The sequence below is a fragment of the Folsomia candida genome, unplaced genomic scaffold (genome assembly GCF_002217175.1).
Source record: "Folsomia candida strain VU population unplaced genomic scaffold, ASM221717v1 Fcan01_Sc001, whole genome shotgun sequence".
NCBI classification, from domain to species: Eukaryota; Metazoa; Arthropoda; class Collembola; order Entomobryomorpha; family Isotomidae; genus Folsomia; species Folsomia candida.
In genome coordinates this window covers 4,785,682-4,799,068 of record NW_019091193.1, presented here as the reverse complement: position 1 = coordinate 4,799,068, position 13,387 = coordinate 4,785,682, and the positions used below count along the sequence as shown (strand labels likewise).

Below are 13,387 nucleotides of genomic sequence, written 5' to 3'. Positions count from 1 at the left end.
TAGTGTCTGAGGTATGGATAAATCATAAATAATTATATAGTAAACTTTTAACTTTTTTTATAAGTATATTCATTGTGGGTTTTCACGTCAACATCGTTAGCGTCGTGAAAGGTGCTTCTTGACATATCTTTGCAACTTTGTCCGGTTTGCGAAGAAGAGTAGCGATGCGACAACTAACCAGATTCCTTTACTTTTTTTACGAGATATGCGATGCAAAATGGCATCTATGTATCTGTATTTACGTCGTAAACTATTTTTCAAGAAATCGTCATCAAACGAATCTTTATTTCTTCTCTAATTTTCAGTTTATGTATTTATTTTAAGTTAGAACAGATAGTTCAAAAACATTTCGTAAACACCTCGAAGGTGCGAATATGTGTTGCGTTTTTACATAAGTGACGCGAATACCCACATGATCTGCATGATTACAATAAATATATGCATGTACTTATTTAGCGACCAAAATTAATGTGCACGTTAACCCGATGGATGTCTGTCTATTTCTGGCAAAAATGTGACGATTTTCAAATTTCAAATCATGTCTGTCTAAACGAAGAATCCGATCCTGCAAAACTTTCCCTAGTTTTGACCGATCTACTCCAGAAAAGCTATCCCATCGGGAAACCGCTGTGGGAGATTGTATCGCTACCTAATTATGCGCATGTGGAGTATGGAACATTTTCGGCTGTAGGAATCAGAATGCATCACACGCTCGGTGATGGATTAGCATTAATGAACTTAGTTCGCGACCTGTGTGACAAAGATGTCGCGCTTGACGAGGAAATGAATCGACTGCTAAAGGCCGTCAGGAAGAACAACACGTTAAATTTCTGGGAAAAAATGTGCTACCTTTTCCAACTCATATTCATAGCCCCGTCAGAAACATTGTACTGTTGGTTGCAAGGGATTAATTCACAAAGCATCCCTCATGATTTTAAAGAAGATGCGGACATTGGGCCTGATGGAATAATAATTGTGTCTACACTTATTGATCTAACCTTGCTGAAACGAATTTCTAAAAAGATTGGGGCCAAAGTGACCTCGGTAATTCATGCCGGTGTGGCTGGAGCAGTGCGAAGGACAATTCTGGACAGGGGTGGTGACCCAAGAGGAGATTCTACAGCTGTCTACAGCTTTCCAAAGTTGAATCATCCAGGATTATTGTTGAACAATGTGTAAGTTCGCTTTCAATTTTGCGTGCTGATTTTACAGGATAATAAAGGTGTTCATTACGAGTTAGCAAAATAATTTAGAAAAAAACTTAGTCCAAGCAACTTTGCGGGGCCTTTTAAGATGGATCTTGGTAGTTAATGGCAACACATTTGGGTGGAAGTGGCCCCCACCGGCCAACCAATTGACCGATCATGTCCATCTTCGAACTCATCCTTACTTTTGACCTGAAGATCAAGTGTACAAAATTTCAAGTCGATAGCTTGTGTTTAAAGAGAGTTATCGTGCGTACAGACAGACGGACGGACAGACAGACATCTTGACAAATCTATAAGGCCATCTTAAAAGGCCTAAAAATACCTTTAAATTATGTAACGCAGAGCAATGCTATGCTACGTGATGTAATAAGTACTGCATACCAGAGTCCCCATCAATAACCGATAAATTTTTCATTCCATAGTATAATTTATGTAATTTATTCATACTTAATTACTCATTTTGTAACCCACTGTTACGAGGACTAATTATGCAAATATCTAAATTAGGTTCGGCGTGCCTTTGATCATCCCCATGTCCCCTGAAGCGGACATTTTTCAACGAGTCAGAAATATTTCCAAACAATTTGACCGCATCCTCCACTCCGCCCTGCCGATGGGAATGATTGCAAATTGTAACATTTTTGGCTTACTGCTTGGCGTCGTCGGGCAGACTAGGTTCATGCCGAATAGGTGCACGTACATTCATACGAATCTCGCCTACTTTGGTGAACCAATCAAAATGTTTGGAACCATTTTGGAAAGAGGGGTCATCGTGGCGGGGCTTCAGCGCAAGAAAAATCCTCTCATCGTGATGACGGAGAGTTATAATGGCAAATTGGGTTTGAACCTGGTCGGAGATAAGGGAGTTTTTCCAGACGAAAAGAGTTTAAGCAGAGTTGCGTCCTATGTTGAGGATGAGTTTAAGTTAATGGATGGCCAATTTACTAATTGTAATGCTGCACCTGTAACTTACTTTGTGTAGGAGAATAACGTAGTTTTTAATAATGTACTATAATGTATGTATATTATTTAGTAGTTAAGCTGTTACGATTCTCACCAACCAGAATCCAGTAGTCACCTACAACAAGGTATGGGTATTTGGCACTCCAAAAACCTTGAGATCTCAAATCCAAATTTGCAATTTTTAGCCTACACTCATTTTCCATTTCATTCGCTGACATAAATTTTTTAGGAAAAATTAAAATTACTGATGAAATTCAATGTACGTAATAAATCGAATATCTCTCTAAGAGGAAAAAAATAATTAACCCTAAATAACTAATCCTAAGCTGAACAGGTATTTCCTGCATCTTGGATAGTTCATCTGTAGATGGTCAAGGCATTAAAATAATCTACTTGTACATAAGTCTTGTGTGTACATTACAACTACATAGATACATGTAATTTTTACCTGGGGTATTCATTTCATTGGACCTGTATACCCGTCAGGGTTATATATATGTACATATGTACGTGTATGTAATTCGGTCGAATTAAACTTGGGTACTCGGATTTCAGTTTGCAATGAGCCAACTAGATCGACTTGTCTTCAATAAACAAGTGTAATAATTATAATTGGTTGCTAAAGGTAGAAAATAAAAATGGCGAATGAATGGTGTCTGAGTGGTGTCTGTCTCGTATTAAGTATGTGATATACAATTTAAAAAAACTTGGTAGACAAGCTGGTTCTGGATAAACAAAAATTTCAATCTACTTCTGACTAACAATGCGTAAGCATGAGGTGGTTTTCTCCGATTTTACCAAACTAAGTTTCGGTTATTCACGCCAAAAATAGGAGCACATATATTTTTGTTTTTCCTAATTTGTTGGTCTTTGGAAGAAGTTTAAAACAAATTTGTAGACAGAATCAAGATTTTTTCAAACTGTAACTGTAACTTTGTAAAGTATAACCTGATTTCAAAAATTCGAAAGAATATTTACTCGGAATGACTTCCCCGAGCTTAGAAAAATGCACTTTCAAAAATTTTTTAAACATAAATTTTTACATTTTATGTAGAATCATATATGTGAATGCATTTTATAGAATGCATTTTATGTATCTATGTATATATACTATAAATTCTAAATTTTGAAAAACTACAAACCTTACATTTCGGAAGATCGCAAATAACAAAAAATTACTATAAGCCCTTCTGAATAAACAGGTTTTCCAATTTTTATACCGTCAAAAGACGAAAAGTTTTAAGAAACATCGATTTGGCTTGTATATATAATCAACTTGAAAATTCTGCCAAAGGCCAAAACGCTCGAAAAATTCAAAATATCTAAAAACGTTTCTGCTTATGTTTAGGTGTGAATAATTTAAAATTAGGTATGCAATCTGGTCGAAATCGGACAAAACCACTTCATGTTTACGCATTGTAAGTTAAGCTATGATTATGTGCACTCTTTTCACTTGCACCCAGCCCCTAATTCAATCCTATTGAAGGAAAAATATTCATTAATAATTATGTACATAAATACGCTGAAATAAAGTCTTCATGGGACTAGTATGCAAATTAAGTATATTTATTTCCACCAGTGATCGAAATTCAGCAATTAAGTCTCACCCATGATTTTGTATCACATTTTCAGGATACATACATAGTTTACTAAAACTTTCTTAACAGTTCTAATAGAATTCAGATTTACGATACTTTCTGTGTTTCATACTATGTAGCGAAAAATTAGACTTCGTTATACAAAGTTCAAAAATACAGGTGCATTCATGAACACTGATCACAGAATAATTATCAGTGACCGCAGAAACGTGGGGACAGAGGGACAACCTCCCCACGGTTATTTGATGTTCCCACCATCTGCCCATGTTATATAGACTCCTCTATCCCAATGTTAATGTCCCTACGTGTCCCTACAGCTTCCGCGGCCACTCATACTTACATAAGTTGACCTTTGGGTACCTCAACATGAGGAAAATAATGAATGTCACTAGTTTAATGAGACATGTTCCATTGCCATGAATTCCTTCTGCAATACAAGTTTTCTAGCCTAACCTAACCTAACTAATCTAGTATACATATTTATAAGCATGTTACGTATAAATACACCTTGTTATGAATCTATATAAATACATATACATAGATACATACCTATACATCTATTACTGTATACCAGAGATCCGTGATTAATTAATCGTGATTGACGGATTAAGGATTGGGATTAAGGATTAATAATCATTAATGCTTAATCCCAACAAAAAAATGTGTGCAATTAATCCTTAGGCGCCGTCCATAAATTACGTAACGCAAGAGGGGGGAGGGGGGGTCATGGGAAGAGCGTTACGAATTGTTATGTAGGGGGAGGGGGGTATAACAAATTTGTTACGTAACGCATTTCATAAACGCGATTAAAAATCGAATTGAACTCATGTCATCCAGAAGGTTTCAGTGTACTCATGTAAATACGTTTTTCATTATGGTGCTCACATTAAAAGAAGAGCAAAATTCTTGCCTACTTGTGAACCATCATTCCTCCACAGTGACCTCGGAGGGCGATGGTGTGACGTAAGTTTCACGATTAATTGAGCCTTACCTTTAAGATGAGAATTTGATCGAATTTGCCGATCACCTGAGCCCCAACGAGGTCACTTAGGCGCCATGATGGTTGTCAAGAATTGTACTCATCTATTAATGGTCGTACGATAGTTTTCCGGGTGCAACTTGACAAAAGGTTCCATTGTGAGTCTTGGTAAACGTTGAGAGACCTGTAAGATTTACAATTTCCATTTCTTATATGATGATGTCGAATATGATTTCGTTGTTCTTGAACAAGAAATTCACAAAATTCTAATTTATCTAGCAATTTAAAAGAAATAGAAGCAATAAAAGCGACATTTGTCTACACAACCTGGAACAAATGAAAATTTTGCAAGTTACTGTTAAAGAAATTACCTGCGGTGAAATCAAATTTACCTTACGTTACGAAGGGGGAGGGGGGTAGTCGAGAAGCGTTACGATGCCGTTACGAGGGGGGAGGGGGGGTCTAAAAAATGATGATTTTTGCGTTACGTAATTTATGGATGGCCCCTTAATCCTTAATCCCGACGAAAAATTTGCACTCGGTTAATCCTTAATGCTTAATCCCGACGAGGCGTGTCCAAATTGTTAATCCTTAATCATGATTAGGATTAATTCTCTCGAGAGATTAATAACTGTGAATGAGCCAAGTGACAGTTTTTCTCAACCTACGATATTTTTCCATGCTGTCTCCTGAAATTAATATACATTATATTTTTAACTATATGTATATTGTAGCTTTCATAAAAATACTGATTCAATCGTTAATCATGGCGAACAGGAATCTGACTGAACTGAAAGGTTTGCCATTCGTTTTGACCGGCACATTTTTTGATGTCGAAGAACTTGACAAGTCTTGCGGCTCTGGCGAGGGGCATAGCTTGTGCACCAAAACTTGTCATAATAGGTGGGCATATTATGGCACATAGAATTTTATTATGTACTTAACACAACACTAATATATATATATATATATTGCACGTTTTGTAAGTATTTGACACATGAATATTGCTGTGTCAATAATTCTATACAGTAAAATAAAAATTATATTACTCCTTAATCAAGAATTAATCAGGATTAATAATAATTAATCCATAATCAAGAATTAATCAGGATTAATTAATCCTTAATCCTTAATCCCGCATCCAAAAGTATTTTGAATTAATCCTTAATCCTTAATCCCAGCAAACTGAATTATTTAATTAGTTCTGGATTAATCTAATCCCAGGATAACATTAATCCTTAATCCTTAATCCCGCAAAAAAAATCATTAATCACGGATCTCTGCTGTATACACGAACATTGTTGATCACTGTCAAATAAATACAATTTATTTCGTCGCAATTAAATTGGGGTATTCATTACTTAGTCGCATCCTTAAGATTAGTATCGTAAAATAGGTTACGAAGAAAAACAAGGGGTGCAGTTTTGTAAAAATCATTAGCTTAGCAACCTGATTTTAACGTCAAAATCTTAGGACGCTTGCAAAATCTCGTAACCATCGTAACGTATTTTACGAATATGTACTATGGATACGAAGGAATAATGAATACCCTGAATGTACCCTCATAGAATTGGTATATTTACATATTTATATACATATGTATTTACGTAAGATGTATCCCTATACATATCTATGCGATTCTTGCTATGTATAAAAGGCTAAAAGGCCCTCGACATAAAACATTTGTCAGAAATTATTTTATTTTCGGTGGTCGCCTGGTCATATAAATACCTAAAATGGATCCGTCCAACTCAATTTTGCAGTTTCTGAACACAATTCCAATTCCGATGGTAGTACTTGCAAACTTGAAGATCATAGTTGCTGGAATTACCACATTTTTAGCCTTGCTTAATCATGGTTTCGATTCTGTGATGGATCCCATCCCATTATTTAGTCCGTCTACGAATTATGACTTCATTATTGGTTGGTTTCAAATACAAATTTTAAATTATTCAGGAATAGACGTTCATATGTATTAAAACGTATTTTTTAAAGTGGGCGGAGGTTCAGCTGGAGCAGTCGTAGCCAATCGACTATCCACTAACCCAAATTTCAAAGGTTGTCCGTAACAAGTAAAAAATTATGGGGTGGTGTTAGTAAATCTAATTTTATCGCTTATCAGTCCTGCTACTTGAGGCTGGTGGTAATCCCACCGTGTTAAATTCAATCCCAGCCATGGCAATGTCCAACATGCGCAATCCTTACACCGACTGGATGACACGTTCAGAGCCATTAAACACTTCCTGTCTGGCGTGCAAAGATAACGTGAGAAAGTCAAGAATGTGTCATAACTAATCTAACAAAAGGTTCACATTTGGCATGAATTATTTAGTTGATTACAATCTCGAGAGGGAAAATGCTGGGTGGTTCGAGCAGCTTAAATGTCATGGTTTACATGAGAGGAAATCCCAACGACTTTGACAACTGGGCGAATCTTACTGGAGATGCGTCCTGGTCGTATGAAAATGTGCTGCCCTACTTCAAAAAGTCGGAAGATTACACTGGAAATTATCCTGACCGTATGTAAATAATTCTACGTACATTAAGATGCGATGCATAGTTCACAAAAATTTGTAATCCAGTAAAGTATCGAAGTGGTAAATTTTGAAAAGGTTTTTTATCTAGTCTAGAAATTTCACAGGGGTTTAACTGGAAATACCCAAGTGGGCTGCCTCAGTATTAAATTGAGGGGATTTCTTCGCATCATTAGTATTTTTTGTATTGTACATAAAATAAGTTACAATTGCTTCGACATTTTATAATCGCTGTAAGTTTGTGTCATATAAATCGCGTTACTAAGCTTATGATTTTCACTAAAATGGCATTCATTGTTCCTTCGTATTCTTTATATCGTAAAAAAGCTTATGAAAAAAACAAGTGGTTAATCTTCGTAAAAATCCTAAGATTAAATAGTAACGTGATTTTTGATGGCAAAATCTTACGACGCTTACAAAATCTCATAATTGGCGTAACTTACATAAAATTTTATAATACGAAGAATACTAAGCATACGATGAAACAAGGAACACCCTCATAGTTCGTTAACGTCGTAAATCAAAATTTTAAATTATATACATATGCAGCCAAATATCATGGAACTGGGGGACCCTTATCGGTGACTGCTCAACCTGATGATCCTCTCACGAGGGATTGGATGTCTGCCGCGAGAGAGATGGGATTCAGCAATTCGGATCCAAATGCGTACCAGACATCGAGTTAGTTTGAATGATGTATTCATAATTTCATAATTACAATAAGTGAATTTGTTAAGCAAGCATTTGTTCCTATCGACCACACAATGAAGGATGGGCGAAGGTGGAGTACGTATAACGCCTTCATTCAGCCTGTGCTGCATCGGCGTAATTTTAAAGTAATTCGTTACGCGCATGTCACTAAGGTAACAAGATGGCGACAAATTAACATATACTTCATGATAGGATAACAATGATGGAATAATTAATACATTGGGAAATCAGGTAAACTTTGATTCAACCAAACGTGCCGTGGGGGTCTCGTACATCAAAAATGGGCGCACATTCACTGCCACAGCTTCCAAAGAAGTTGTTCTGTCGGCAGGTGGGATTGGAAGTCCGCATGTTCTGATGTTGTCCGGAATCGGACATTCTGACCATTTGAAGTCATTTGGGGTATGCAAAATTGCCTAAAAATTAAACTGGGACTCGCACAAGTTGAATGTTAGAAATTTAGAGTTAAAATTCGAATATTTCTGATTTTGAATTTGAACATTTCGAATCCGAGTAATGAACACAAATTACGCATGACTCACTACATACATACATAGATCCGAACCATATCAAACCTCGCTGTTGGAGATAATCTACAAGATCACCTCTTATCACTGGCTGGACCTTTCATTTTGAACGATACTGTGTCCTATATTTCCGCAGAGATTTGAGTATCGGATCTGCAGATCTGTACATTCGGAATCATTCAGGTATCGAGAAATTGTCCATAAATTATGTAACGTGAGAGGGGGGTCTTGGGCTCCAATGATATCGTGTCTATGTTACACATGTCAAACGGGAGAAGGGGGGTCTAGAAAATTGCGAATTTATGGATGGCTCCTAAAAAGTGAGCTACAATTAACGAAAAATATTAATTACTTTGCTCACAAAGGGCCCCTAGCATCTAACGCCATGACCGCCATTGGACTGTTTAGCACGGACCAACCCCCAGAACCGAATTGGCCCAACTTGTACGCAATCCTGCATCCGATCGGGATCCACAAGTCATTCGGGGAAGACTTTGATTATTTCTTTGGTTTTAAGGAGGGAACCATGAAATCATATTGTAACCCGTACCACTGGTGCTGATCTCAATCCGACCCACCCGGGGAGAAATCTATCCCTTCTGCCATCTGGCAATAGCCGGAAGATCTTTCCCCCACTCGGGAAGAACGAGGCAACCTTGCTCTCGTCTCAGTTTTTTTTCCTCCTTCTTTTTCTCTCTTTGGAAATATTATTCAGTCTAATACCTCCTTATGAGCAACATCTTTATTTTAGGGTTCTTCTTCTTTAGATATTTTTATAGCGTGTAAAATGATTCAGATTCCAGCTTTAAATAAATATTAGTTATTTAAGAGAACCCCCCTTTGTGTTGCCGTTGTCATTTAACTGCTCTTCACCGAAAGTCGGGATAACTTCCCCCCAGGAAGTTAGAATTAGGTCGCGAATAGGGACATAAGTACATATAAGAGGGAACATATCAATTTCACATCATCCTCCCTTCCCATTACAATTCAACCATATTCGTTACAATATGTAAATGAATTTGTTGGAAGAGATGCACATATTGTCGGATTTAATCTGGGACTCCCAAAAAGTAGAGGAACAATTCGTCTACGTTCAGCAGATCCGCTGGAACAACCGGTCGTTGACTTGAACTATTTCAGTCATCCGTACGATATGAAGGAGATGATTCGTGGTAAAATATATTTACATAATGAGGCAATTCACGTCAACCTTCGTGAGTTCGTAACCACGTAAACTTATGTACGAAGATCGGCTTACGAAGCAAAAACATGTCGTACATCTTCTTTATTAAGGTGCTGTAATCTCGTAAGCAAAAATTGCCTTCGAGATGTTCGTAAATTTCATAAATCTATATGGTCACGGACTTACGAAGGTTGACGTGAATTGCATTAATATTTAAATAATGTTTAATGACGTGACAGAAAAATTTTCTAATTTATCAGGGTTGAAACTATTAATTAAACTTTACGAAGAAACTAAAACGTTTCGAAAATACAATGCAACCTTAATGCCAAAACATTATCCAGGATGTGAAAGTCATATTTTCAGAAGTGACGAGTATTACGAGTGTCTCTTGAGACATTGCACGTGTAAGATTTCCAATAAATGCAGAAAATAATGTTTATTTTAATCGAATTTGATGCAATTTGAAATTGAAAAGCGACAACGTGGCATCAGAGCTGTAGTGCAAAAATGGGACATGCAGATGATCCGAGTGCAGTATTAGATTCACGATTGAGGTTTGCAACATATATAATTTAAGCGCTTCAACTTTAACCAATTATAAAGTTAGTGCGGTTTTGAAATTGAAGGGTGCGTGGAGTGAAGGGATTGCGAGTTGCGGACGCGTCCATAATGCCAAGAATAACAAATGCTAACCTGAACGCACCAGTTATTATGATTGGAGAGAAAGCTGCGAGTATGATATTGGATGATTGGAAATAAAATACAGAATTTTAAAGATTTCAGAGCTTTATTTTCGGCTATTAAAAAGCATATCATTTACATATACATAAATGAGTATCTGCAAGTTGGGTTTAAAGCTCGAAATTTATTTTACCTATTTGTGTCTGTCTAAATGGTCCGTATTGGCAATAAACTTGTACCAGACAAGGCGCATTTTAACGTCACTTCAATGAGGCTAAACTTTATCCAGTTCGTGTATCGTGGCAGTAGTTAAAACATCAAATTTCAATTTATGCTCACTTGTATAAAATTTCTAAATTTAAGCTTTGTGAATAAAATTAAAGCGTACAGAATTTTTTAAATAGCATCTTCTTAAGCGTCATATTTCTGTCATTCAATTCAAATTATAAGTAACTACTGAAGGCTCAGTGGTTTTAGAGCGACAAAATTTACTTAAAGTTTCGATTTGAGACAATGGTCCAACCATGCGAGCCTTCTTCCACAGAATATAGATTCTACCAGAAGAATCGATCTTATGTATTCGAGTGACGCTTATGGAGGAACGGGGAGAGCCAACCAAATAACTCGGTGTACATTTGGCCCACCTGGGGGATGGCACCTCCGCATCATCATCATCACCACATCTCCTGGCATCAAAAAATGATGATGAAAGCACATAGGTGGCGGTGGCACCCCCATTTCTGCAAAAGAACACACCCTCGTAGAGCATCAAATTTGTGGAGACGCAGCTCAGAATGGTGTGTTCTGGTCTCGGCAAAAATGTCGACGCTAAATCGCTCGAATAAACAAAAACTAAGCTGAGCAAGTAAAATAGAGTGATTCTACTGAACGCATTGTTCAAATCATTAGTAAATCGGGTCACGCATTTATATTCGGAAATAATGACTTTCCTCGGATCTAAAATTTCAGGCCCAAAAATTTGTTTGTCCATGGTTTCAATTAAATTTTGAAATTTTTTCACCGGCAGCCACAGCGATAAAGAAACCGTGAGAATGACAACGTCACAGAAAAAATTGAAGAATTGTTGAAAAACCATTTGCGAAAATGCTAAAAGTCCAATCAGGTAGTCAAAGTTGGAAGAGTTGGTAACTTGTGGAATTGAATTTGGGCTCCAATAAAATAATTTTCCATATCCTTCCGCAATATATCGGGCAGGAATTTTGGCAAGACTTTGCTCAGATTCGGATAGAATCATCCGAGTCAAATTTCCAATCAGGGTCAAGAAGGGAACCAAGTATCCCAAGTATTTGATCTGAGGAAAACATGCAGAAATGAGTATTGAAATAGTACCCTTTGAGAAATTCATGCTTTCATCTTCAACAAACGTACTTTTAAGTTTCCTTGAAAAATTCCACTTTGACCATTTTCCGAAACGAAATTTAATAAGGTTCTGAATTTCTTTTGACCAATCCAAAAAGTTGATATGACGACAACTTTATAGGCAAGGTCACTCCAATCAGACAGAATTCTGAGATAAGCGCCAGGATGTGTGTTTTCTTTAATTTTGTTGTACTCAAATTCCATTGCATCGCTGAAGCATTGTTGCAAAATTATGACGTTAATTGCGAAACAAAGAATCTGCAAAATAAATAAAAGAATTTGTTGTAATGAAAATTGGTTCATTTTTCTTCAGAAATCATCCCAAGAAAATTTTGTACATAAAAAAATCATGCACTTTTTATACTGTGCAACAATTTACAAAAACGAGAAGTTTCAAAAATCGCCTCTGTACTTTTTCAAAATTAAATTCTTGCAAAATTAGATAAAATTCCGTGTTCAAAATAAAGTCATGCCAATCCATTTTGTTGCGTTATCCATAAACTCCATACCTTCTGTAGTTTGCAGTGATGAAGTTCAATCTTGCCATTTATTTCGCCGATTTTCAGATGTCGGAATCGGAATGGCACGATTCCCAGATAGAATCCACACGTTAACAGCGGACTGAGGATGTAAAGTGCTCCAAAATTATTACCCAAAGTCGAATTTTTTCGAGGGCTGTCGTAACGAAGGGGACGAATCGAATTAACGATATTAGGGTCGGAAATATCCATGGCTAAATAGTCGTATATAAGTACATATGTATATACATATGTATGTATGTAAGTATGACTCTGAGGATGAGCAAAATGGTATTGCATAATTACTGACCAGAGTACATATATGACCTCACCGGCACGGTAGTAACAGGCATTACCATATAATGATGTTGTGGTAATGAAAACTTACCACTCAGAAACAAACTATTACCTCCCAGGGAGGAAGTTGTTATCAAATATCTACGAGACCAGCACCCAGTGAATTCACTACATTCTAACAGTGTGTGTATGTATTTATGTATCTGTAATAATTTAGAAGACAATGATATCCTTCAAATAATATTTTATTATATTGGTAAAGTAAAGTTCTGGTGATGAAGACATAAATATGTGTGCTCGATCGATATCAATTTCCTTGAGTGGGCAAGTACCTAAAGTAAAGTAGATACTTTATTTAATCACCGACTGTCATAAAAAATATGGCCTGATGCTATAAGCACATGCACGCATATTTATTTATACATAGTACAGGATCATAGATCCTTATTGAACAGGTAGAAAAATTGACGGAAATCATGCATGGGTAAGTTTTTATGTATTTCTGTAATTTTATTCTCGAAATGTAGTTGTTTGGTATGCATAAAATGTTTAGTTGACAAAAATTGGTCAAAAAACACCAATAAATTGCCATCCGAAGTCTACCATCACATAAAACATTCTTCCGAAGGAATATTGTCACAAACGAAAATGGTGGAGAAGGTAAAATTATCCAAATATAGTGTTGCTCGTTCTGTAGTGTCTCGTTTGCTAAATTCCTCTCGATCTGAAATTTTAATTAGCGGGACTGACATCCATCCCCTGCAAAGTTTCAGCCTCCTAAGAGGTACCGTATACCGTTTTTCGA

At 36.5% G+C, this 13,387-nt stretch overlaps 3 protein-coding genes across 3 annotated transcripts; 2 read left to right on the top strand and 1 right to left on the bottom strand.

The window, feature by feature from the left end:
• Window positions 1–300: 300 nt before the first annotated feature.
• LOC118433909 lies at window positions 301–3,174 on the top strand. The gene is made up of 2 exons (XM_035846400.1): window positions 301–1,175; window positions 1,716–3,174. Exons 1-2 carry the CDS (start codon window positions 469–471, stop codon window positions 2,188–2,190), a joined length of 1,182 nt encoding a protein of 393 aa, XP_035702293.1. The 5' UTR covers window positions 301–468; the 3' UTR covers window positions 2,191–3,174.
• A 3,310-nt stretch (window positions 3,175–6,484) lies between these two features.
• LOC110854053 (glucose dehydrogenase [FAD, quinone]) lies at window positions 6,485–10,465 on the top strand. Its single transcript, XM_035852048.1, has 12 exons — window positions 6,485–6,671; window positions 6,744–6,806; window positions 6,871–7,013; window positions 7,081–7,267; window positions 7,832–7,963; window positions 8,024–8,145; window positions 8,225–8,395; window positions 8,551–8,637; window positions 9,434–9,692; window positions 9,964–10,110; window positions 10,182–10,260; window positions 10,333–10,465. The coding sequence occupies exons 1-12, from the start codon at window positions 6,485–6,487 to the stop codon at window positions 10,463–10,465; spliced, it is 1,710 nt and encodes a 569-aa protein (XP_035707941.1).
• A 333-nt stretch (window positions 10,466–10,798) lies between these two features.
• LOC118435634 lies at window positions 10,799–12,535 on the bottom strand. Its single transcript, XM_035851988.1, has 4 exons — window positions 12,277–12,535; window positions 11,777–12,025; window positions 11,481–11,699; window positions 10,799–10,813 (listed from the first exon to the last, which is right to left on the bottom strand). The coding sequence occupies exons 1-4, from the start codon at window positions 12,496–12,498 to the stop codon at window positions 10,799–10,801; spliced, it is 705 nt and encodes a 234-aa protein (XP_035707881.1). The 5' UTR covers window positions 12,499–12,535.
• Between the last annotated feature and the right edge of the window lie 852 nt (window positions 12,536–13,387).